At 44.4% G+C, this 27,500-nt stretch overlaps 1 protein-coding gene across 1 annotated transcript in view; it reads right to left on the bottom strand.

The window, feature by feature from the left end:
* The window catches only part of agbl1 (AGBL carboxypeptidase 1), a 113,729-nt gene that overhangs the window by 53,818 nt on the left and 32,411 nt on the right, over nucleotides 1-27,500 (bottom strand). The window contains exons 7-19 of the mRNA XM_080841868.1: nucleotides 25,296-25,333; nucleotides 19,952-20,160; nucleotides 19,424-19,592; nucleotides 18,318-18,382; nucleotides 16,697-16,813; nucleotides 8,564-8,838; nucleotides 8,023-8,235; nucleotides 3,320-3,403; nucleotides 2,929-3,018; nucleotides 2,528-2,676; nucleotides 1,555-1,642; nucleotides 799-931; nucleotides 532-685 (exon numbers count right to left, since the gene is read on the bottom strand). Coding sequence (XP_080697994.1) covers nucleotides 532-685; nucleotides 799-931; nucleotides 1,555-1,642; nucleotides 2,528-2,676; nucleotides 2,929-3,018; nucleotides 3,320-3,403; nucleotides 8,023-8,235; nucleotides 8,564-8,838; nucleotides 16,697-16,813; nucleotides 18,318-18,382; nucleotides 19,424-19,592; nucleotides 19,952-20,160; nucleotides 25,296-25,333 — 1,784 coding nt within the window. The remainder of the gene's footprint in view (nucleotides 1-531; nucleotides 686-798; nucleotides 932-1,554; nucleotides 1,643-2,527; nucleotides 2,677-2,928; nucleotides 3,019-3,319; nucleotides 3,404-8,022; nucleotides 8,236-8,563; nucleotides 8,839-16,696; nucleotides 16,814-18,317; nucleotides 18,383-19,423; nucleotides 19,593-19,951; nucleotides 20,161-25,295; nucleotides 25,334-27,500) is intronic.

Raw genomic sequence — 27,500 nt, 5'->3', positions numbered from 1 at the left:
GGGCGTGATGTTGCAGGGACATTTATTATGTTAAGCTGAAATGATGCAAGCAGTTTACACACACATATATACACTCTCTCTCACACACACACACACACACATACACACACACACATTAATGCATTCTCAAACATGCACACACTCACACACACACTCACGTGTAAACTCACGCACACACAAACACACGCACTCACACATTCACGCACACACTCACACACACACACACACACACACACACACACACACACACACACACACACACACACACACACAGAAAGAGAGAGACACACAAAGTGTATTTCTATATTCAAGCAAACAGCTCCACATGTGGGCTGAATCAGCAGCACTTTTTTCCCGCATCTGTGATTTACTGTCATGGTGTTACGACAGTGGTGGTGGAGATCAGAATATACATGCACTTCCACACACAGAGAGAGAGAGAAAGCGAGAGAGCGCACTAGAGAGGGAAAGAGAGAGAGAGAGTGCTAGAGAGAAAAATATATAGAGAGAGAGAGAGAGAGAGAGACTTACGGAGCTGGTGCAGGCTCTTCCAGCTGCGAGATGAGGGAGGGGCGGTGATGGTGATGAGGGGACAAGAGTTTCCTGCAAGAGTGTTACACAGACTCTGCTGTTTGAAGAACACCTTACGAGGATCCACTGACCGCTGTAGCATCTGGAGGTGAGCCTGAACACACACACACACAAAATTAATATAATAAATATTCAGAATCACCTTGAATAGCACATTCTGCATTCTAAACTGCAAACACACACACACAGGATGTATAGGGGAGTAACCTGGAGGGCTGAGTATGTGTATGGGTAGTGGTAGGCCAAGTAGCAGACGTCCTCATCATGCTTGAAGGTCACAGTGAAGGTGAGGGTGTAAAAGCTGGAGTCTCCTTGGCTGCCACTGGGCTGGAAATTATTTCTTAATTGGATAAAACCAACAAACAAACAGCCTTGACTCGATTAACTTGAAATCAATTTACATTTAAGCTGCAATTTTCTTGCCTCCAAAACAACATTTTAGAAGAAGCTTCACAGTTAGTAAATCCTAAGTGCTAAAAACATATCAACGAGCCCTGTCAACTCAGAACTAAGCCTAATGATAAGCTAGCCATAAATTAGCCGAGCATAACTTCGCAGAAGTCTCAACCCAAATCCTTTCTGGAACTAACAGCTTACCCTGACACCAACGTTCAAAGTTTTCCTCACACTTTCAACTGAGCTATAAGAATAAAGTTTTAATAAATTGAGCTGAAGCTACATAAACAAAACAACATGAATATAAACAAATGGGAGAATGGAACCCCTTTTTTTTTTGCCCCTTAAACCGGAACTGAGGCAGACATCTTTTTTTTTTTTATCTCCCAGGGCTATGTTTTCATTTTCTTTTGTGGAGACCCTTGACGTGACGTGGACAACGGAGATGGATTTAAGACTGATCTTTACAGGACTGCGTTTGTAACCTGAATGTGTGATGTCTGGGTGCAGGTTAAGGGGTTGTACCTGAATCGGAGCAGATAAACGCTGTTGGTGTCCACAGCTCACCTGTAGTAGCAGATATCGGTGCCAGCACGCACCCAGCATGGTCGGCCCTCCAGAGCCTCTCGGACGGAGTACAGCACCGGCTGCATACCTGACAACATACAGGTCATGCATTCAAATTAAGCCAAGAACCAGCACTGGCAAGCAGACAGTAAATGGGATACACTAAACCACAGTCGTTAAAAAACATAAGGCAGACTTATGTCCAAAAACATAAACTCCATAAACATCACACTGCAAGAGTGTGTGCAAAGGCAGCAGCTGGACAATCGATAAGGCCAGACAAACTATCAATTTCAATGGTTTATACTACAGTAGTGTCCAATTGATGTCAGATCATAACGTTATTTCCCAACTATTAACTGAAACCCCCTTGCCCTTCTCGAACATCTTAATTCAGTGGTTGCCAGGGGATCTATTAAAGAATTGACTTAAACAGTTGGCATCTATTCTCCCACAACACCATAACACGAAATAAACGCTTAATCAATGCATGGTTTTCACTGTGAGTGGGAATGAGGTAGCGTATGTGTGTGCAAACGTGAGAGGAGAGGGTATATCCTATCCTGTACAACTTTTAAATGGCTAATAGCGCTCGCACCACAACTACATAACATTTTGTTTTATGTGACAGGATGATGTAACATTGAATAAACTGTAGGTAATACACATGTCCAGTAAATACACATAAAATACTGTAATGCGGTACTGAATGATATGGTGCTGAATGACTCTGTGCTAAATGCATACAATCTTGCTTGCCTTTTTTGATTGTGGACGTGCTGCCTTGGCACTCACTCTGATACCCATATCACTAGCCTTTCGTGGATCAAATATGACCCTATTCCAGTCATATGCTGGCATAGCTTTCTAAAGACGTGGCTATGGCCTGGTTTATGAGAACTCAATGTTCTGTTTGAGTGATCGCTGCAACCATACTGACATGAAAAGAGAATGCGTAACCATCTCTCCTTACCATAGTTGAACTGGCTGTTGGTCTTCTCACCGTTGATGATGTTGAAGCGATAGGGGACGTTGGCCACCATGCCACTCACCTCGAAGTAGAACCACTGATGATGCTGCGATGTGTTGGCATCAGCATTCAGGATCAGATCATATTCATAACTGTGTGGAAGGGAACAGGCAAATGATGGTACGAGACATTTGTTCACTGCACTTCACCCAAAGTATCCTAGAAACTCAATTCAGGTTAAATTCAGCTTGTCAATTCAGGGCTGTGTCTTGAGAAGCTTTTGTGGTTTTTTAAAATCTTTATTTAAAAAAAGGTTCCTTTGCTCTGCTTGCTTGGCAAAGTGTTAAAGGGATCTGTGACACTTCAAAGGGATAGGCTCCATAGCTGGGAAAGAAAGGCCGTACCTGCGCACTTGGACAGCCTTCCTCAGGTTCCCGCACTCAAACTTAGAGAAGAATCGCAGGGAAAGCTTGTGGTCAGAAGAACACTGAGGACTAAAGAAACGAGGACAAGCAGGAGGGAGAGAGAGAGAGAGAGGGATAAAAGAGAGGTTAAAAATTCCACAAACCATAGACTTTCTGAGAAACACACACACACACACACAGACATACCCAGACACACTCAAAAACTGCCTGTCCAATCATTTCTTCAAATACTTCCTGCCTGTCTGGGATTTCCTTGATCCTAAACTGGATCAGAGAATGCAGTTTGATCACTGTGTGCCTGCACATGCTGATGTGACAGCGTGACAGTAGACAGACAGACAGTCAGGCAGACTTTCGAGGAACAGTTTACCTGGGATCCTCCACGTCAAAGACAACTTTATTAATGATGTCTTCAGGGAACAGTAACCGCTGGATATCTTCAAGCACTTTCCTTCTGGAAAAGACAAAATCATAAAACAAAAAAAGTTGATCTGTTATCTGTGGAGTATGTGTGGAGTATGTGTGGAGTACGTTTGGGCCATAATCCAGAGACACAAACACACACACACACAGTACAAATGTTACATAGAGGATTAGCTCCTCCCCTCTGTCCTCCTCCTCTCCTGCCCCTAGTGACAGTTGGTGACTTTGACATTTTCATTTTCCCCTTAAGGCTCTCATCTCCACTTCACCTCTACAGTCGGATCTCTGGACCAACTGGACTTTATTTCAACTTCTGTGCTCACTGGTGAGTTGAATGTTACCTGTAATTAATATGTTTACTTAGCAGTGTTGTATGTGTTGTATGTGTGGCAATATTTCTGTTAAATCCTTGTATTACATACATTCAATATTAGTGAGTTAGCAATCAGGTAACAACATTGCCATTACACCATACAATACTATTATACCATCCTTCTCGAGTCTAAAGATGAGTTTCCACCTTTAGAGGAACTTTTTGGGACATATTTGCACACTAGTCATCCATGTTCTTCAACGTTCCACTGGTAATTTTTAGACATCGAAACTGTATTCACAGCCAATTTAAGGCATTCTTTTTTGTGGAGATAAACTGGGAAGTTGTGAGCTTATTCCCCTGCCATTTTATGCACACCAATAACAATAGCATATGTAGGCTCTTTATAGATGCAGCCTGCCTGACTGTCTCATTTACACATCTCTGACTCACTTTTGGGTTGTTTTTCCAGTCCAATGCAAGGCTGAGTGAATACCACTGCTAAGCAGAGTACCAGGCAAAATTCTAAAGATTTGAAAAGAGGCATATATATATACTGTATATTGAGTGAAAAGAGTCAAGGCTTCTCTTGTTGTTTATTCAGAGGACAACTGACACAGAATGAGGAAACAGCTCTGGGTCTTATTCACAGGCACAGTTTACAGGGTAAGTGTGGACACAGATAAAACTACATTAGGCATCAAATAGAACACACAGACTTCTAATCGCTAACAGAAGATACGTGCTGACCCTTAACATTGGAGGGGAACACTTATACTCTCTTAATTTCAATTACACCCTACAGTCACAGCACGCACGGATTTACCTGGAATACAAACATAGGCGTATTCAGCATGCCACACAGGTAAAGACTGCTGTGGGGAGACTTCTGCGGAGTTGGCACGGTCTGCATTGAGAGATGCAGGCTCTGGGAGGGGGGTGGGGGGTGATGGCAGGACAGAGGCCCAGCCACAGACAGCAGCGGCACAAAGGACATTCAGTTGTCAGAAACGACATGGGCAGTTTGGGATACTGCAGCCCTTCTGTCGGCAACACTGACAATGCTGTAGCTCCTCTGGCGCTAACAATGCTGTGCACCTCTGGGACTATCATTACCAATTTGGAACCCCTGTCCGTCTTCAGCAATGCGATAGAAGTCCTCCCCCTTCAATGTGTCAAGTAGAAGAGACCTCCCTACCGGTTGGTAATGTGGAACAGCAGCGGGCAGCTGATTATCAGTGGTCTCAGTGTGTTGAACTCAAGGGAGTCACGCCCCTCAGCTCACAAAGACCTGGTTGAAGACTATGGTAGCGGGAAAACCTCTCCGGAGTGGCCATGTTCTCCCCCTGAGGATGGCTGTTTCATTGCAGCAGGCTCTGGGGGCAGGTGATGGTGACATGGCTTGACTTGCTTGTGATGATGAGGTTGGCAATGGCAGCGGTGACAGCAGCGGTCATAGACATGTATACATGTCTATGGCAGCGGTAGTGGCGGCAGTGGCGTTGTGTGGGGCTGGCTGTTCCCTTGTGCTGTTCCTGGGATGGAGGCCCTTTCTAGGCTACTGGAACATTAATCAGCCGCTGTGTCTCTCCCTGCTGCAGCCAGAAGAACAGGACATCGACGTCTGCTCTGCATAGTCATGTTTGGTTGCATTCTTCCACTCCACTAGGGGGAGAAATCCAACTGTTGACACCAATGAAGCACAAGTGGAGCCAACACTTGTCTTTGGCACTCAGGTGTTTATTCAGACCAAAGACATCTAACACAGAACGAGGGAAAGTCTCTGGGTCTTTTACAAAGTTTACAGGGTATGGGTGGAGACAGACACTAATACATGAGGAAACTACGCTACGCATTTAAATCCTTATCCTTACAATAAATCACATGCAGACATAAGAGAAACATGAATACACTCACAATAACAATACACATAGAATTGAACAATACACATAGAATTACACATTACACCCTACAGCTACAACACGCATGGAATTAAAGGTGAACTCGCCATACTCTGAACACAGGAGCGCACAACCATGCATGCCACAATAGTATAGATATATTGATATATACACCACACTGACACAGGAACAATACAAGTGGTGAAAGGGAGGTTTTCTCGAGAAAATTAAGATTTAAGTCAACATATTCCTTTCTTTAAATTTGGAACTGGACTATTGTGATTTGTTTGTCATGTTGTAAGATAGGCAGGTAAGTCAATACCACAGCCATGACACAGCATCTAAACTTAAAGAGTTTGCCCATCTTAAAAAGGCTTATGATTCTTCACTTCATTTCAGCACAGATTTCACGTATCCAGCCCTAGGCTCTGGCATTGTCTGTACATCGTCTGTAATCAGTTCTAGTCAGCATCCATAAAATAACACAATTACAAACATCTTGTCTTCAGATTGACATTAAAGAGAATAGTATTCCTGCTGTGATTACATTTTGAATAGTTTTAAAATATTACAGTAATGCCAGCAACTTACCGCACCAATAAAAAAGTGTTTTAACTGCACACTTTGATTGAAAAAGAAGAAAATTGCCTGAGCTAACAGAATGCTGCCGGCTGTTGTGCATGTTATTTCTGAGTCAGAAAACCTTTCTGCTGTGGGAATGACACTAAATAGACCCATCACAAACTTATCTTGACTCTGAGCGGGTACACTGAACTGTGAAATAAAATAAATGAGTGAAATAACTGTCTGCTCCACCCCAATCTCACTCCCGCACATGGGAGAGTTCGTTGCGGGGGGAGAGAGAGAGAGAAAAACAGAGAGAAGAGTGGAAAAAAAAGTTTTTTGAGCAAAGAGAGTCGGCTGCATAATTAGAGACGCCATTTGAAAGTGTGTTTAATAAGCGAGAAGCTCTCAGAGCGCCTCTGGTTGCTCTGCGCAAACACAGAGAGGAGAGAGGGATGATGAGAAGGCCTGTGGAAGATCATAGGCCGTCTGCAGTTTGCACCCAGGAGAGGCTACAGGGTCTGTGATTCTAAGAGAAACAACATAGCCCTTAGAGATCCAACTGGGCTCAAACCCCTGCAACAAAGCTCTCACAGCCCAAGCTTCATGTGGATGTTTGAATTAAGTCCACACGGCTTGCACTGCAATCTCATGAGCTCGCACGCAAACACATGCAGAACTGCAGTGAGCCTCATCACACTGATTAAACGCAGAGCAACCAGAGGTGCTCTCTCTGACAGTCTGCCCTGCACTGTGGTCTCATCCTGAGACCCTCCGTCTATATTTGCAGTCCAATATCTGTCAAATGTGGGAAAATCACATGTCAGATTTCCTTCAGAACTCTGTAATCTCGCCCCTATTTTCTCACTCCCCAGTAGGAATAAATTAGGTTTACGTCTCTCTAACAATGGTGGATAGTACAAGTGCTGGATTAAGGACAGTAAGGGCCCCGGGGCTACACATGTTCAAAGTCTTGCTTTTTTTTCCTTTCAGTTTGACAAAAGGTTTTACCGGCAATGTTCTGACAACTCTGTATTTTTATTTGTCTGAAAGAATACGTTGAATAGTCGAACAGTAGGGTGGAAAGCTACGTTTTCCAGTTGATTTCTAGTCTGAGGGAATTCTGACATGCAGCTTGGTTGCGATCTGACATAATAGGCTCATATTATGATTGGCTATTAAATTAGGCTCATATTATGATTGGCTATTGGGTACTTTTCCCAACACTTAGTAACCTATGAGTGCAGAGACATGGTATCACTTGGTACCAGTTCTCGTAGCCTACTTGTCACACCCACACATGAATGAGATATGAGCTTCAAATTTACACCGAACCAATGCGGGCCTACTTCCTCTTTCCCCCCTAGCCTGCAGGCCCTGGGGCTTAAGCCCCCCATAGCCCCATTGTTAATCCAACCCTGGATAGCACTCCCAGCGCATTAAGCACAACTACAAAAAGACTTGACCTATCAGCAAAGCGCAACATGCTACATGCCAGCTGCATTTTGGTGAAACTGTTCTTAACTTATGTAGGAAGACAGCAGAGGAACAGAAAACACCTTAATCAAATTTTCCGTGCTTCACAAAAGTGTGTTGCAAGCACATTCATGCTTTGTGATATTCTCATGTGTGATGGGACTCAGTCCTCTTTTAAAAAATCTTTTTTGTGTAAGGAAAATACCAATCTATATCGTCCTGAACTGAACTCTGGACTTGGGTGCATTGAGTTAAATGTCGAACTCAAAGTGAGAAATCTCTCACACTGTGTGTTTGTGTATTTCTGGGATGAAATAAGGAGCATAAAAGAAAGAAATGAGAAATGGATTCCATAAACAAAGAGTTAAATATGACAAGACCACAGCCCTCTTGTACCTCTGGATATTGGGTCTTCGGACAGCCATATGCTCAGGCCCTGGAGGGGGGAGATGTCCCCAGAAGTCTGGGAAGGCCAAGATGGAGTATCCGGCGACGGACCTGGTGTTGGCGGCCGCAGCGGCATACAGCCGGGGGTCATGGTGTGGGATACAGGAGCCGAACTTCTCCAGCAGCCGGTCAACCATGCTGTGATGGCCATCCTCGTGAGACCTGCAGAGACCGTACCATGACGCACAAACACAGTCACAAAATTCACATAACCACAATAAAACACAAACTACAACTACAATTATTTGAGTCATATGTCTTAAATCTTCCTCAAGTAAGCACCTGTACCTGATGTTCATGCTGAGGTTTACCAAACTTGGATTAACCTTCACCTGTAAACACTGCAAGTGATACTGTGGCTATTGACACCAATACTGAAGACTGTTTGGGCATAACACTTGTAACAAGGATGAATCCACATTTACACAAAATGTCTTGACTTTGTGCTAGCTTTCTTGATACAGTACAGTGCATGCATGTAGCAGCATACCCAAGGCACTGGCTGTGGAGGTCTTTCGCCTTCATGTTATGCTTATCATCCCCCTCAAGCGCAGTGTGATCCTCGCCCCTGGAGATGGTGGTGGTGTGCCCATTGCGAGGAGGGCACAGCGGGGGGTTATGGGTGGAGGCTCTGCGCTCCTGCCGAGAGTCTTGTCCTGCCTGCGGAGAGCCTTGTCCTGACTTCAGACAGCGGTCTTCTCTGTCCCCATTCAGAAGACTGTCTTCATCAGAACTCTCCTCAGACTCAGAGGCGGAGTCCAGCTCCTGTAAGACATCCACGTGCCTTTACTCCACGGTCCAAATCCTTTGAGATACTCGCTGTTGTTACTTAGAGTCTAAGCCTAAAAACACATTCCTTGTCTCCATCCCATAATCCACATCATAATGTTTGTTTATTTCCTGCGTTTGTGCATGGATGGGTATGGATTTCAGTTTGAAATGCATCTAATGTGTCTAACATGCAGCTGTATCTATTTAGTTGATCTATATCCATTTGTAATCTTGTCTTTGACAGAATTCAAATCATGCAAGAAATCACTTTGTCTTTACTCTGTCTTTGTCTCGGTGACTCGCTTCACTTTGTCGTGTTTCATATACATGCACATCATATTCTTTGCTTCATCTGCTTGGTTTTGATTTCTGTTTGGGATTCTTGCCATGTGCCTTAGATTCAGCTGTATCTAATTCAGTTGGTCTATACTACAGCATGTACAGACAAAACTGCCTAATCACTATTGATCACTTATTCATCCTGTTGTGTCCTACTGCACACATTACTGGACCAGCAGATGACCCAGGAAATATTAGCAGAATTGAATCATCAGTTTAAACTGCAGTTGAATTCAAAATCTGAAACACTGAAAAGCATCATTTGGAATGCACCCATCAAAGCCACAGCAGTTCTGGCGTGCTGTTCTCTACATGGGACTGTGTTTTGTTTTATCAGAGCATGTGAGCAGTAAACTAGGGGGCGGCGAGAACAGAACTGCCACTAAACATCAATCAAACACGTTGTATTTCTCTGTCCCAGATATCTCTACTTCACTCCTCACTGCCACTAACAGAAGTAGAGAAAACAGATGCCTAAAAAATAAATGATGAAAAAGAGACATCTGTGGACTATTGAAAAAAAATAAACGAACCGTTTTTTTTCTTTCTCTCGTTTTCTTCCAAGATCCAGCCAGAAATAAGTGCCCAGTTTTGCCCACATTCTGGTAACATCAAACAGGTGATGGTGCCTTTGATATTGAAAGCAGATTATGTCCTCCAATTACCCGCGTCTGACAGGCTGAACACGCAGGGACATCAGAGGCCCAGTGGAGACTGCAACCTCCACAGCATTACAACATCAATTTAGCTCCAGGCAGGGAGATACTGCTGGAGCTGAAAGTCCCGTCAGATAGTGACGACGCGGCCTCTGAGGCAGGCTGAGGCAGCGGGGTTTAAAGCGAGGAGTGTGCCCCACCTCTAAGGGAAGGCCCAGAGGGATGGGGTGAGGATGGGAGTAGCCCTTTTTCTGTGCTCAGTGGGAGAATGTTTCCTCGTTCGCGTCACTGGCGACATAAGCCTCCACACAGAGGCGACTCAACATAGGGCCATGTCGACACACAACATATAACACTGATTTGGACCAACACACAATTAGCAACATAAAAACACCACTCTAACGTCAGCACAACCACACCGATACACAACATTGGTAACAGCTGCACCCTTATCAACACACAAAGCCACGTCAAAACCAACCCGCATCAACATACAACACTATTTCAGATATCTACCAACACTCACAACGGCAACACACACAAACCACAAAAAAAAATGTCAACATACTTAGCTAACAACACCAACACACATTTATCAAAACCTGCACATAGGTATCAGTCCCGATACCCATCCATTAATATCAGCACTAATTCAACATCCTTTGTGGGCAACAGTTCCTAAAGCAATGGCAGTTCAGTTCATAGTGCTCTGCAGCAAACTAAAAAAGAAAGTTTCTGTTTTGACTTAATGCAATCAGAGCAACTCTTTATCAAAGTGAATTTGTAACAGTGTTTAACTGAGTTTCAGCACTTGTTTTTTCTCCTTCATAGCATTTGAATTTCACATTTTGGACTGAAGAAAGTACATGTAAGCACAAAAAAATCATGAATACCATCATGAATACCAATAGATGAGGATGCAGTAACATCAGTGAGTCCCACAGAATATGCAATTTCAGAAGAGAAAATAACTCCAGGATTTTAGGAATGTCCTACTGCTTAAAATTACACTATAAAATTGAATAAGAACTACAAATAATGATGCAACGGCTCCAGAAGTCATTGGAAACACAAACACAGACTTATACTAATAGCAGTGAACAACTTATATGACAACAAATTGATCTACTCATTATGACCTAAAGTCTGCAGACGGATAGCACAAACCCACTTCAGACTTCAGTGTCACCATAGACCATCCTTTTATCGACAGTGACAAGGGAAACTCTCTGATATAGAATTTCTATATAAAGTATATGGAACACACTCACACCCACACACATTTTAAAGCAGCAATACAGAGTTCACTACCTAAAAGGCATGCAAAACCCTTGCAAACACCACCAACAGCCTAGTTGACGCTGATAGAAGCTGATGCCAGCACACTAACTGGTGTCTTTTGGCAGTATAGCTGGCATTGTCATGCTGTGAAAGCTTTTCTTCCATTTCTGCAGGGTGTTCCAGCCCGGAACACAGAACTACATGGGACATATCCTGGATGGCTAGAGGGAAAGACACAGGTGTTTATCTGTCCTTCACATGACCATTCATTTGAGAATGGTACCAAAACCAGTTGCCTATAAAGCCATACCTCAAATAGTGTCAAATTGTTGCATAGTGTTACTCTAACAAATACATTTGGAATATGGAAAATACAGACTGCATGAGATGTGAAGACCAAAGTGTGCCTCAAACAAATTAACTAATTATAAAGATGATGTTATTATTCCATGACATGAGGACCAGCATGGAAACTGAGACGAATCACTTGGCTGACTTCGCTACCTGCTCGAACTGAGACCGATCTGGGCCTTCTATCTGGGTCCTGTTCACTGCTGGTTCGGATTAAGTTCCTGAGTAAAGCAGCATTAACCGGTCCCTCTGTATGGTCCTATTCCTTTTTTTTTTCTCCTGTTTTCCCCCCTTCCTTCCGCCACGGACCGAGGCTGTAATGTGCCGAGCAAAGCCAGAGATCAAAGGCAGGACCTGACAAGTCTGCAGGCTGCTCCTCTGGGAGAGAACACCACCCTCCCCTTCCGCATTCACCCCGCATCCCCCTCCTCCTCCTTTGTCCTCCTCCTCCTCCCCACCCCTGCACTATCCACCAGGTCCCTGGGCGGCACGAAGCCCTCCAACGGGCAGAGCACATTTCAAATCTCCCAGTCTCCTCATGGCTGATGATGCTCAGAAGAGCTGAATCATAATGTAACGTGGTAGCGACTACGCCACCCAGTCTACAGAGATGGGCCTCTAATGTATTTTTTAGATTATCAGGTTCTTAGTTTGGTGGGAGCAACACCAAACATTCATCAATAGGTGGTCCTAATTAAACACACGGCAAACTACAGACCATCAAAACGAAACAACAAAATGACACATAGCCTGGACCACACACAGTCACTCTACACCCCCATATGACAATAGCACACAAGCATTCCATTGTGAATGACTGTCCCAGTGGACGTATCTCATCATCAAGACCTGAATACTAAATAGTTGATCTCCCACAGCTCATGATAAGCAAGTATTTTGCAATTATCATGTGTGATGTGACAGTTCATGGCAGTTCATTGATTGCCTCTTTCACCCCTTCCTCTCTCACACCGAATGGAGTCTTTGGTGTACACGCAGAATACAGACTTGAAATGCCGCAGTTAAGATTTTGAAGTCATAATCAGCAGCAGAGACGATTTTTGGCATATGCACAGTGCTTCACTGCCTGTGCTGCACTACAGACAATGAAAAAAACAAGCAGTACCAAGGTCACTGGTCAAGGTCCATTCAAAGTAATCAACCTTGTGTGGTGTTGTGAAGAGTGCAGACTTCAGCAGCCCGTCTCACTTCCTGCTCACGAGGGCTGGCAGGTCAGACAGCAGTGAGGCAGAGGGCCAGGCAAGGAGCTTGCAGATACTGCGTCAGCTCAACTTTCTTTCTTTCATTCATTCATTCATGCGGTACTCTTGACCATATACTTCACTGTTAGGAGTTGTTAGGAGTGCCTGGAAGTCCGGAGTGAAAATTGCTCAATTTACTGGCCGTGGCGTACCCAAATCACAGGATCAGTCGGAAATGGCAGTTAATTAATTGGGGGAAGGAGGTATTTTTTTTCAGGGGCCAGTTCATCTTGTGATGTCATTTCAATTTAAATGGAGTCTGAAGGAAAAAGAATAAGATGGGGAGGAGAGTGAGAGGAGAGAGGGAGGCACTGAGAGGTACAGAGAGAGAGAGAGAGAGACAGAGAGAGAGAAGAGAAGAGAGGTAGAGCTGAAGGAGAGGCCGCACCGGATGACATAGTCATTCCCTCCACCGTATCAAGCTAATCAGACTAAAGGCATTGGAGTGGGTCTGATGGAAGATCCTTCTAAAGCAAATCACACTGGCAATACTCTTCACAAGGGCTGCCATCAACTTCAGAGGGCAACACTAACACAAAAACCAACACACCAATACACACCAACATCAACACAAAACTACACCAACACTTACATTAATCTACACTAAGACAGATAAATACCAATGCAAAGACAAAACTACAGCAACACAGACACACACCTGCACAAAGACAAAAGAACAGCGACACCAACATAATACTGCTCTAGCAATGACACACGTTACTGCCAATGCAAAACTACACCAAAACTGTGACACACCAATGCCAACATACACTTGACTTTTATTGACCTAAAATCTGCCCCTCTTCATGGGGATGGATGAGGGAGTAGGTTCACCTGCTCTTGGAAAAACCTTATAATACGTGACGTGGTGATACCAGCGAGGCAAAGGATGATGCAAAGGCAAATCTGGTGGTAGGCATTGAGGCGGTGACTTAGCGAAGAGAAGGACGGGAAGACTGCAGATGTCAAAAATGCAGATTTTAGTGGCAATGGGGAGCTTGCGGCTGCACCACACCCAGACAAGTTAGCTGAAGGTTCTGCGAGCCAGTTGGAGGTGACAGTCAATCTCAGGGTCCTAAGAGCAGTCGCTGGTGATCTACGAGCCGAGGTTAACATATTCGTCGATTACCATAACCCCTCCAGGGTTGATACTGATCGCTCAGGGTGGTGGTGACAGGAAGTCAAACAAGGACTGAAGTTTCATCTTTGCCTGATGGTAAGGCCCAGGGGCAAAGCTTCTTCGCCAAGAGCTTCCGGATCCTCAGCCAGGATGCATGATGAAATCATCATGTGTGATGTGTCAGTTCATGGCAGTTCATGGATTGCCTCTTCTGCTCCCCTCATCTCTCCAACCAAATTAAATGAGCATCTTAGGAGTCTTTGGTACATGCAGAATACAGACTTGAAATGCTGCAGTTAAGATTTTGACGCCATAATTAACAGCAATGACCATTATCAATATGGAGGACGGTGAATTTTGTGCACAATGTCATAAACAGTACCAAGATCACTGGTCAAGGTCAGCTGGTTGAGGAAAGAGGCGTAGAACACAACATCATCCGCATAGCAGAGGTCTGAGATATGGAACAGTTCAGGATAGTGCTCCGTCTCGCTAATCAGCCAGTAGTCAACCAAGATGTTGGAGAAATTCAGCGCAGCAACGCAGCCCTGTTGGACTGTGGTAGTATAGTGGTGCCTGAGGTACCAAAGGGGGCCTGAGGGGACTCTGATGCTCTGGAGTAGGAGCTTGACGTAGGCCACCTACAGTTGCTGGCGGTACTCACTCCATTATCGTGCAAAGACTCTGAGAGCAAGGATGCAGTCTTGGTGAAGCGTTCTAGGTGAAGTCAGATTGATGAGGGTGGCACTTGGCTAACTGCAGAGGCAGGATTTGTCTGAGGACAGTGGTCGTGACAACCTTGGAGGACACAGAAAGCAGCATGTTGAGAAGATAGCTAGAGGTGCTCTACCAGTCTCCCTTGTTCTTGCCAGATAGGAGGATGATGCGTTCATTCCACTCAGATGGATCTTGCTCTTCTTCCCAAACGCGCGGCAGAGTTGTTGTAGCCAAGGAGAGATCAAAATTCAGCATATTGCCAGGTGCATCAGCACCTGTGGCTCGGCGAGACGGGAGCTTCCTGATGGTATCCGTGATCTCGCTGATGGTGGATGGATCTTCTGTATTGGATTCGTGAGTTGGCAACAGCTGCAGTCTGTGGGATGGAGCGTGGCTGGAAAGAGACAGTAGTCTGCCCAGGTCAACACGGTGGTAGGCCTGGCAATCGGGGATGGCCCTCCAGCGTCCAATGCTCAGAATATGATTGATTGGTCCTGGACGCGATGCCAGTGTTGCTGTACCAGGTGGTGAAGTAGTTGGTTGTAGCAGAGGCGGAGGGGTGTGTTTTGATGATGCGTGGAATACCAAAGATTGGGAGATTGCAGTAAATTGCAACCCAACAACTTTCCTTAAGAAATAGGTTTACTCTGAGAAATAGTGGAAGACATTGGGTATTGTGTGATGATTGATATTTGGAACCGTTACTGTGACACTGCATTCATGTATGTAATGCGATATTTTACTCTTAGTGCCCTCTCCTAGAGGAGTATCAAATGCGCTGCCTGAAACTATCGTCGCTAATGTAACTGCGGTAAGAGTTCCTGTCATTCTTATATTACATCCTATGAAAATTGGGAGGGCGGTGCAGCATCACACTGACTCCTTCATCAGAGCAGGGAGAAATCTCCCTCAGATTTCACAGATGATAAAGCAGAAAGTCTCTACACACCAAGGAGGTAATGACGATTTATGACACTTGGGACTCACTCATTTGTTGCACATTTTTGGAAATCTTGAGATGTCAGAATGCTAATCCTGTGGTAATAGCCTACTCTGGACATAACAAGCCTCCACTCCTATCTTCATTGCGAAAACAGGTGTGAGTGTGTTTGAGAGGGTAAGTATGTATGTGTGTGAGAGAGTGAGTGTGTGCGTGAGTTTGTCAATGAGAAAGAGTGTGTGTTTGTCTGTGTGTGTGTGTGTGTGTGTGTGTGTGTCTGTGCATGTATGTGTGTGTGTGTGTGTGAGTGTGTGTGTGTGTGTGTGTGTGTGTGTGTGTGTGTGTGTGTGTGTGTGTGGGTGTGGTGGGGAAGTTTGCAGCTGCCATCACACCTCGGGATCGCCCTCAGTGAGGGATAAGGTGCCTCTGGTGGCATTTGAGAAGGTGGTGGGTAGAGTATCAATCTTAAAATCTCATCACACAGTCACCTATGACTCCGGAAAGAATGTTAAACGGGGGAGAGAGATTAGGACTTCCCTGCTTAGACCGGGCTAATAAACAGCAGTGTATTGCTGGATTCCATTCTAGGCAGGAAAGAATGGGAGAAGGGATTTTCTATATGAAGACAAAAACAGATAAAATAAATCTTTATGAGGAATACTACCGAACCTTTAAAAACAATTATTGTAGGCGTAGCACTGATCTAGGCTGAAGGCCAGACACAGACACTAAGAACATATTTTTTGAGACCAACACACTGGCAAAGAAGGAGCCCTCCTTCAGCTATTGTTTATATAGAATCCAGCAGCCCCTCTGCCTGTCAGCATAAATCCTCAGCTTATTGTACCCTGGAACCAAGACGGAGCCAGGGGAAGAGCAGCACACACACACACACACACACACACACACACACACACACACACACACACACACACACACACACGCACACACACACACACACACACACACACACACTCACTCACTCAGAGACAGACAGAAATACTCACACTACCTCACACCTGAAAATCACAGTAGAGTTTGGGGCACAGCTGCACCTGCCACTGGGAATAGTGGATTACACACACACACTCACAAATTATGTGAGAACACACACACACAGAACCACCCCCCCCCCACACACACACACACACACACACTCCCCACACACACAAACACAAACACACACCTTAAAGTCGTGGTGAAGCTCAGGGCAGAGACAGACGTACTGGCCCAGCTGCTCCAGGGGCCGGTCAGGTTCAGGCCGCTGCCGCAGAGACTCAAGGTCAGTCTCCATGTCATCCTCCTGCCAGGGTCCAGACAGAGACTGTCAAAACTACTGCCGTGTGTGTGTCTGAGATACAGTATGACGTGCAAAAAACACATATTCTGTGTGTTGTGTCTATGTGAAATTCTCTATCTGTGCTATTCTTTTTGTAATTGTCATAATATCAGTAAAGCTACTTAAAAAGCAAATTGCAAAGTTATTGGTGTCGCCACTTTCTAAACAGTTGACTTGATTCCTGGCCCCTTGTGAGGTGCTTTGGATTAAAGTGTCTGTGGGAGTGATCAATGGCATTTTGTATGCGACAGAATAGCAATTTTTCAAGTTTCGGGTTCTAAACAAATAATACTTATGAGACAGTAAATGGGGTTTTTGAAAAAAATTGTCAAAATAATGCACGTGGTAGTAACTGCTTGAGAGACCTCACATTCGATTCTCTGTAAATATAAAAAAAAATCAGTTCAATAAAAACTGACTATAATGCAAGTCACTTAGCTAATGCATTACCAATTTCACAAGATGGGCAGAACCTAACAATAGTTAGTGCTTCCATAGTATTAATGAAAAGTCTTAAGCGCAAGAGCTGTAACGTTACGTTTCTTAAGAAACCATGAGGTGTGAGTAAAGTTTTGTCTGTAACCTACATACACTTTTCTCAACGGTTTCTGGCTAATTTGACCATGAGGAACAAAACTACGGTACTGTTCTTTACCCTAGTGTTGTTCCTCATGGTCAAATTAGTCAGAAACCGGTGAGAAAAGTTGTGCCGCTCATAATGCATGCTCAACTTGAGCCTGCTAGTCAAGTACTTATTGCACCCCACGCAAAAAAAAAAATTATAATTCTTGAATATCTCGAAAAGTAAAGGTTAAAAACTTCATAGTGCATATTTCAACATGCATATTCGTGTCATTTTCAGACCAAATTCAAGTGTCTACGACCTTCAGAAAGTGAAATACAGATGTGCTGGACATGCGCTAAAAGGGCATGGCAAAATGTCGATGTTCGCTCGGGTTACAGTAAATCTGCTGATTTTGCAAAAAACTATAAATTTGTCCCTGGCGTTTCCCCTAGAAACCAGGGAGTGTGCACTAACACTTAAATGCTAACACTAAAAACTACAAACTTCCAGTAAACTTAAGCACTCTGTACAGGACCTTTATTCAAACTAAACTATATTGAAATTGAACTGAAATGACAAATACAAAGAGGTTGAAAGAGAAAAAATACTGAAGGGAAAAAGGCTGTGCAGACTGCCACCGATGACTGGTGCTGTGACAAAGAATGACTTCTTTAAAACACTCTCTTTGTCACTTTTATATGTGCTTGTTTGCGTGTGAAAGTCAAATATAGTGGGTGATCTGTGAATGCGTGCACATGTACGTAAATTTGTTTGTGTGAACATATTTGAATGTTACAATCTCTTTGTGTGTCTGCGTGTGTGTCTGCATGTGTGTGTGTGTGTGTGTGTGTGTGTGTCTGTCTGTGTGTCTCTGTGTGTTTGTCCTCAGGTCTCATCACTCACATAGTCTCTGTTCTCTGCATCTTCATTTTCAACATCGTTGTCACTGTCATCTTCAAAGCCGTCACCTTGAAGAAGAGGTGTGAGAATATCAGAGGAGCACATAAATGTCAGGACAGGTACTGCTTGTGTGGGATCAAACAAAACTAGTCTACAGGGCCCTCCCGAGCGTTGTTCTTCTCTGACATTTAAACCTTTTCTCATGTGTCACTTGTCAAGTTGTTTCAGGTTCCATAAGCTTTTTGAAAATGGAAGACAGACACTCTCCAAAAATATAATCTGTCAAAAGCCAAACAGAAAACTTTTCCATTAAAGAAAGATCACGTAATCCTCCTATTTGAAAAACTGTCACAATGATATGAAAAAACAACATCTGTTGTTTTGAATATTAGCATAGGTCAGATTAAATTGTGCTTGACAGATGTTGTAGTTGGAAGACTGATGAACATTACTTTCTAAGACAAAACAACAAATTCCAAGTCATTTATTGTGACTCGGCGTTACACAAGATGAGGATACAAAAAAAGCTATCTCTTGCAACGTCCTGTCTGACAATCAACTGCAAATTGGCTATAGTTAGATTTTCCATTGTCATGTCAACACTCAACAAAATAAGTAAATGCCAATTGGGGGGGGGGGGGGGGGGGGGGGGGGGCAATAACAATAACTCAACAAATAACAACAACTCAACGGTGAAGCTCATTATCATAGTCATTCCCAGATCAGAAGTGACCTCAAATGTGACCTGTGGTGGTAATGTCTGGGCACAGTTTCCACAACCAGTCAATCATTATTGAGTGAGCTTCACTGGACTACTGTGCTGAGCTAAGGCCAGTGGAGCCGCAGGAGGCTTTGGAGATTCACTGTGGAGGTCGGAGAGGATCAACCGCAGCTTATCCATAGGAGGATGCCACCTGAAATGAAGCCAAGAGGCTCCCGATCCACTGCTCTCCTTCTAAGAAATCTCTAGATTGATTTGACATACAGGACATGAGTCTAGGATACACCAGAACACATACCATTGTTTTGCTGGTATGTTTTGGGGTGAAGACTTCATACAGGGCCCAAAATAGAGTAAATAAATACATCTTGACTGAGTAAAACTTCACCTTGAATTCCAGGAAGAGAGTCCCAGGTACCGAGGGGCCTGCCGGGTAGAGGGAAGATGTGGGCACTCAAGGCAGAGGTCAGCGGTAAGGGACACTTGGGGTAACATTTCCTCATCAGCTGTACCACCGGCTCCACCAGAGACTCCATACCTCTGGTAAACATGCAGGTCTAAATCCGGGCAAACAGACAAATGAATGAACAAACTTTTAGTAAAATATAGGATAAGATGGCAATAATAGCATTACAGACTAAAGAAAAGAAATCAACAAACTAAGGGAAATGTGGGAAGAACCAGTAACAATTTTTGATTTGAGTGCACCACGTGGCTAAATAGCGTACTTAATTTATGATAAGGGTTTTGCAAATCACATCAGTAAAGACTGAGAGTACATCACTGAACAAAGCGTATCTGAACATAATATACAGTGATTTAAGTCATGAGAACAGAGAGGTTGGATTCTTGACGGTCGTAATATGCTTCTAATACATCAGCAAAAGAAGGAGAATAATATAAATACAATTCTCACTCTTGTGGTCTGAAAGAGGAGTGCAATACCGCCCTCGGCCACCAGGGAGCTCCTGGCCATGCTGGTGTTGGTGGCCTGGTGTAGGCAGTTTAGAAGTGCCCTCAGAATAGGGAGGTTCTTACAGTCTGTGTCGTTGCTGTGCCAGTCTGCAAACAGCTTCAGCAGACCCGAGATGTAACCTTTAGACACAGCTGCCCTGCAGTTCACCTCTGAGAGGGAAAGAGACAGAGAAAGACAGACAAAAAAAGTCTGAAAACTGAAAAATTCTTCCTGGTGAGAATATGTCTTCAATGTCAAAGTGAATGGATACAACGCTGAAGGACAGACTTAGAAGTTCTGCCAAAAGAAAAGAAAATATCACTGTATGACAAAATGTGATTTAAACAGATTTTTTGTCCATTTTGAAACCAATAATACCAATATTATGAATTTCCTATGGCGGTGACAGTTTAAATTATGTTATTGTGTGTTTGTATTGTATTGTATAGTATATTGTATATCATGTGTCTAATGGATGACCTTTGTCATCATATATTACCTTTCGTTTTGAAACTGAAACTTTTTTAAAATGCACTATGGGCAGCTGCTTGAGCCATTAACATTCTAAGTGAGGCTCACTCCTTATTTGCCTGTCACGCTTCACAGGGTGTTTAAAAGTAGGAATAATGTAATAAGAGCATGCATCAGCCGAGCAAACAAGCTGCACAATAATGGGGTTCAAAGCAGAGGAGAAAAAAAACCCACAAAGTGAAACAGGCTTCCTGTCTTCCCATGATGAATTGTTTGAGATGTGAGGTAGAACGCGGCAAGATGGCGTACAGATGGGAAAGACAGCAGACATACAGAGAGACAGAGAGAACAGATCCTCTGTGCTCAGAGCACTCAGGTTGTCATATCCACCCGGTCGCCTCTGGTCAGAATGCCCTCTGACCATCATGTCAGTCCAAGACTAGGGCCACATTTCTCATCAGCATCATCGTGCTACGGCCATGGTAGCTGCACATGTTTTCAAGAGGATATTTTAACCATGACTGCAGTACCTCCAAGCTTTTGGGAAACACAGCCCTGATCCTTTCAGGTCAGAGTGCTTCTTAGGTCACGTCAACCCAAGACCAGGCCATATCCTCTCAGATTACTTTTCCATCAGAGTACTTCTTTTCTACTTTTCCTCATCATAACCAAGAGGGCTCACATCTGCTACAGTCAGAGTGCTTAAGGTGACTTATCCTGAAACTCTGAATGTACATCTGCTCTTGCAGTCATATTTACTGAGTGTGTGTGTGTTCATATTATCAGCCACTGTTGGTCACAATCAACATAATGTGTTTCAGAGCAACTTTACAAGAAAGCACACTTTTTGTAATCTTGCTGTAAGATTTAGATGCCCTGGGGGTTTCTTAGTAAATGGCGTTAGTGTGAATTGTGTAAATGTTCAAACACTGCTACCAACAGTGGTAAATCAGTGGTAGGAAGGTAGATCTAATCCTCCCCACATAGTTTCTCAGGTAATAGACCAACTCCACACACAGCCTAGGAAAGCACTTGGCTTTATGGATTGAGGCTGTGGCTGAGGTTTGAAGATTGCCTCAACCTCATTCACCACCACAGCAGCACTGTCAAACCCACTCTAGGCATACAAACAGCCCAAAACAGTCCATACAAATGAGATGAATAATGAAGTGTCAGTAGAAGCATTTATAGTGGCATTTTTAAGCTGAATGTCAGTGGGGAGTCTAATAGAGCATTTCCAACAGGGGGTCATATAGGGTATTTCCATGGGGATATAGCGTATCTTCAGGAAGGTGTTAAAGTAGTTTTCAGTATGGTCTCCCTGCCTGCTTGAAAGCTTTTGATATAGGATGCAGTAAGCAGTCAAATGGGAACCTGGAGTTAAACAACAGCTACAACAACAATCTCTTCTTGGGCTCAGAGAACAGCGGGAGGTGTTTGGTTGCTGCATTCAATCTGAAATAGCTGCTTTAATCTCTGGAGCACAAAGTTTCCTGCTATCTGATGAAGAATGCGGAGGTTGGCCAGGATCCCCAAACACTGCAGCTACTGCAGGGGAGGGGGTAACACTTGGGCTAGAGAAGATAGAGAGTTAGGGGCGCATTCCTAGGGTGATAAAGCTCTGGAGCGGTGGGGCAGTACTGCTGGTAGAGAGAGAGAGCCCTGGGGTTAAAACTCCAAAAATGTAGGGGGTAGCAGAACTGTGATAAAGGATGGTATACTGGAGCAGAGCAGCTCTGGATTTTAGTTTTAGGGTAATAAAACTTCACAAAGGAAAGGGCAAACGTTTGGTCCTGGAGAAATGGAGGCAGCGCTGAGGTCCCATCTACTGCAGCCTCCATGGCAGCCTCCGAAGTGGAGTCAGTTTTGAGGTCCCAACTACTGCAGCCTCCATGGCAGCCTCCGAAGTGGAGTCACTGCTGAGGTCAGCCCTCTGAAGTCTGAAGCCTGGCAGGCACCTTTGAGTTAATATGAAATGCTTTGACATATTTCCCCTTCTAAAACAGTGGACACACTGCTGAGAATCGCATAGACAGCATGGCCATGTTATAGAGAAAAATGGGCCTGATACTATACCTGAGGTAATATATTGACATATTTTATATTTCAAATAATCCATCAGACATATTTCCATACAAAACACTGGTTTTAAAGCTGCACGAAAACAGCAAACAACACTGTTATTTTACGGCCTCTAAAGTTATCAATCAGATCTCCAAGAAAACATCTCGAGGGGTAACATACTGATAGCAGGTATTTGGCTGAATTCGACTGGCTGTGGAGTTAGATACTGTGGTTAAGGGCTCTATGAGTTGGGCCCTGGTAAGGTAGGTAGGGTAGTGAGGACAGAGCTCTAGTGGATGGGTGTCAGGACTCTGGTACTGTCCAAGCAGCTGCGCTAGGGCTGTGGGGATGTAAGGATGGAGCCCTGGGATGTGGGGTCAGTGTGAGCCCCAGCAGGGAGCTTTGGTGTGGGGAGGCACTGTGAGTGGGCCGAGCTGGGCTGGTTGGGAACGTTGAGTATTCTATTTCTGTCTGTGCATTTCACCCTGCTCCAACTAACCACCCTCATAATTCTTTCTCTCTCTCTCTCTCTCTCTCTCTCTCTCTCTCTCTCTCTCTCCCTCTCTCTCTCTCTCTCACTCTCCCTCTTTCTCACTCTCTCTCACTCTCTCTTACTCTCACTCTCTCTCTGTTTAATATATATATAAATATATCACTCTCTTCACCACTCAAACCCCTTGCCTTCTTTCCTCGATCTCAGCATGTAGACTGAGAGGAGTGAGATTTGAAGCTTCTTCTTTACACAAATACAGATTGCTAAAATATTTATGACAGCAAAGGGTTTCATCATGCTCCCAGGGGGAACCTACTTCTAGAGTGTGTGTGTGTGTGTGTGTGTGTGTGTGTGTGTGTGTGTGTGTGTGTGTGTGTGTGTGTGTGTTTGTGTGTGTGTGTGTGTGTGTGTGTGTGTGTGTGTGTGTTTGTGCGTGTGTGTTTGTGAGAGAGAAAGAGAGAAATGAAGGAAATATGAGGAACTATGAAGTCCAACTCGAACTAATTGGTAAGTTTGCGATCACTGCTGGTTTTTTATCTCTGCATTACGACAGTCAGGATTTGTTGTACTCTCTGAGAAACAGCAGAGAAACTGGGCATAAATAACAAAAACTCTTCCTCCCTCTTTCAGACTGTCTCTGTGTCTGTTTCTCTATTGCCTCGCTATATTTTCCTGGAAAATCTTATCTACAAGCCAGTAGAGCCAGTAGAGGTTTTCAGTACAACCAAAACAGTCACTCTAAAGACTCAACCATCTGAAGACAGAAAGCACTTGATTCAAGGAACCATGCTGTGTGACTCACTTCTCTACCCTTCAAAATATGGTCATGCTCAGTAAGGAGTCACTTCATCTCAGAGACTCAGACTCACTTCCAATCCACAACCACGTGAAAGCAGGACAGATCAAGACAGATGAAAACGGTGAAAACGGTGTTGAAATGTAAGGAGTAAAAGCAGGAGGGAGAGAGAGGAAGAGAGAGAGGGGTTAGAGACAGAGCGAGAGAGGAAACAGGTAGAGAGAGAGAGCGAGAGAGAGTCGTTAGAGAGGTTCAGCCAATGCTGCCACAGTGGCTGTAAGCTACATCCAACCAAGCTGAGGACGAGCTAGGGAGAATTAATTGCTCTGGCTCCACTTTTCCTGCCTTTGACTTATTTTTATATCTTTCTATCTGTGTAGGGATGGCCTTCTAAAAATGAGCTGGGAAACATGATGTTATCCATAGGCTGTAATGGCTCACAAGCCGCAGTGCAGCAACAGGAGCCCAGTCTGTGTACAGGACAACATGCTGAGTGGTGGGTGGGGGGGCACCCAGAGAACCACAGTGCCACCAGCTGTACAGCCTGGGTGTGCCACAATAGCATGGAGGGAGAGAGGGGGAAAGAGAAAGAGGGGGAGAGACGGAGAGATAAGGATGATGGCAAAAAACAGAGTCACACTGCCACCTGTAGGATATCTGTAGCACTGCGATTTACCAGACAGCACTGAATACAAAACGTGTTGTTGTTTCTCTACCTCTCTCTCCCTATCTCTTTCTCTTTTTTTCTCCCTTTCTCTCTCCCTGTCTTTCAAGGCCTTTTCCACTTCCATCAGCTGTGCCTTTCTCACCTCCCCTGTTGAATGCTGACTAAGATGTACTCTGTAATGAAAAGACATTGCCCATCCATGGTGTTGCAGGTAATGGTGAATACAGTGATGGAAATGCATGACATTCTTATTATTTACAGAATAAAACATTGTTAGTCGGAACCTGGATAGTTCGACAGGGAGAAACAGTGTCTGATTCACTGACAGACTTGAGCCCTACAAGTGAAAAATGTCAGCATAGAAAAAAAAACACTTTCCACTCCATGCTGCCTCCACTCCAGTTCACTGGCAGCCAAGGCACTCTGCACACATCACAGGCAGCCTCCAACTCCTCTCTGTCACACCGGTGCATCTGCAGTTTTTCACTATGGCTTAACCACTCTTGGCTAACCCAGTCTTACACACTCATGTAAGTTGCTGTGTTTACAATCTTGTGAGGTTTTTAAACAGATGTAAATGTGATGTAAATACCCGTATTGGAATGCCAGCGTTGTCTGCATGAGGTGTGCTGGTCTAAGCATAATTCCCATTCACATGCGTGGGCGCTGCAACTTGGTTGTTGATCCCCATAACTTTGCATTAATAATGTAATCTATGGGAGAGATGGTCCCGGGGCCACAGTGGCGTGTGTAAACATTGACACGCTCGCGCGTAAAAGCTGTGCAAATTTAGCAATGGAAATAAAAGACTTACTTGAGCGCAGAAGAGCAGCCAGCGCATCAATGGCAGCCCTGCAAGAACAAGGGAAAGAGAGGGAAAGCGAGAGAGAATTCAAAAGAAACTCCTGGGCGTTCAATATCACACGATTACATTTTCCCCTTTTTTTGCAAAAATAGGGGAAACACACAGAGCCTGCCTTGACAGGGGTATGTCTCCAACACCGTCAGCAGTTCTGATTTAAGGGAGTGCAGGGCAGAGCTTAAGATTAACAATATGTACAGCATCCCTGCTGTCTGTTGCGATCACAGCCATTTATTTCCAGGGGCAGAAATGCTGATTCAGGTTTGTAGATATCCAGTGGGACGGGGGAAACGGGGGAATAATTATGAATGTGTTTCACGGTGCAGCAGAAACCCAGCTGGGGCCTGACAGGCCACGGAAACCGGAGACAGAGTTATGGCTACGAAAGCAGTCTGGACACACGCAAGAGGGAGAATATAAAAGAACTACCAAGATAGCATTCACACACACACACACACACACACACACACACACACACACACACACACACACACACACAAACAAGCCCACAAATACACACACACTGGCTCATACAGAAAAGGCACAGACATGGAAGATAAAGCAATAGACATACATTTTCGAATACAAATGACACACAACGTGACAGACACACAAAGAGTAAAGAGAAAAACACAAACATGTCAGTTTTTACAGGAGATAAGTCAGTGTCATAGTCAGTGTCATACAGGTGATTATATCACATTGTCCTGAGATCAACCTGTGTGTGTGTGTGTGTGTGTGTGTGTGTGTGTGTGTGTGTGCGCGTGCGTGCGTGCGAGCGTGTGTGTGTGTGTGTGTGTGTGTGTGTGTGTGTGTGTGTGTGTCTGTGTCTGTGTGTGCGTGCGTGTGTGTGTGTGTGAGTTTCTCTGTGCGTGTCTAAGTGTGTACTACAGAGAGAGAGGTGAATTTTTCTGATGACATGTGATTGATGGAAGAACATCAGCATCATTCAAATGGAGGTCAGAAGTTCACAACATCTCTCTTCCAGTGGGGTCCAACTCTGGGTGTATCCATGTGTGTGTGAGAGAGAGAGATAGTGTGTCTATCTGTGTGTGCGTGCGTGTGTGCCTGTGTGTGTGTGTGTGTGTGTGTGTGTGTGTGTGTGTGTGTGTGTGTGTGTGTGTGTGTGTGTGTGTGTATCTCTCCATGTGAGAGAGAGAGAGATAGTGTGTCTGTGTGTGTGTGTCTGTGTGTGTGTGTGTGTGTGTGTGTCCTTGAGAGAGAGAGAGAGAGAGAGAAGGAGTGAGAGTGAGAGCGAGAGTGTATGTGTGTGTGTGTGTGTGTGTGTATGTGTGTGTGTGTGTGTGTGTGTGTGTGTGTGTGTGTGTGTGTGTGTGTGTGTGTGTGTGTGTGTGTGTAGGTGAGTGACAGCTCTGAGCAGTATGGAAGCAGTCAATATGGAAGCAGTCCAATATTCCAGTGGAGCAGCATAGAGATAAAGGGCCCTATCTTGCCGATCAGAAACGCAAGTAGGACGGCGCCAAGCGCAATGGCTGTGTGGGCGGCTCTATGGCGCAGTTGCTATTTTAACGGCGGAAAAAACACACTTGCGTCCAGCGCAAGTGTCAAAAGGGTTGGTCCAACGGAGGTTACTCAGCCATAGGTGTGGTTTGGGCGTAATATGCAATAAACCAATCCGAGCGTCATTTCACATTCCCTTTATGAGCGAGAAGCGCATAGTCCATAGCGGCTTGTTATTTTGATGGCGGAATTACCTGGTGGAAGACCGAAGAAGTTCACAGCCGAGGAGACCGACGTGAGATTTACACCAATTTTTTGGCAAGCCATATACAATTACAAGGAAAATAAAGTATTTACCACTTGAGGAAATCATTGTGATATCCATATCCAAGATATTTTAAAAATAAGCATACATGTAGCCTACACATTGACCCAAATGATTCAGGTTAATTGAAGCTGCGTGACATTTGATTTATTGTATGGCTTTGTAAAAAGCCGGGAGATAGATATATATGGGGATGCGAGAAACCCTCCCAAAGTAAGCAAAGTCAAGCAAGCATGTCAAGATATTGCCGTGATTGTTTCTGCAACGGGGCACCCGAAAACGTTGCCGAAAACGCTATAATGACGTCCGGAGACGTGGGACATCCAAGCTGAAAGGTAACACACGTTCTCGTGCCTTCACGGGAGGTGGAT

Source organism: Sprattus sprattus, assembly GCF_963457725.1.
Source record: "Sprattus sprattus genome assembly, chromosome: 7".
In the NCBI taxonomy this organism is placed as follows: Eukaryota; Metazoa; Chordata; class Actinopteri; order Clupeiformes; family Clupeidae; genus Sprattus; species Sprattus sprattus.
The sequence above is the reverse complement of the archived record's forward strand: the minus strand, read 5'-3'. Positions and strand labels throughout refer to the sequence as shown.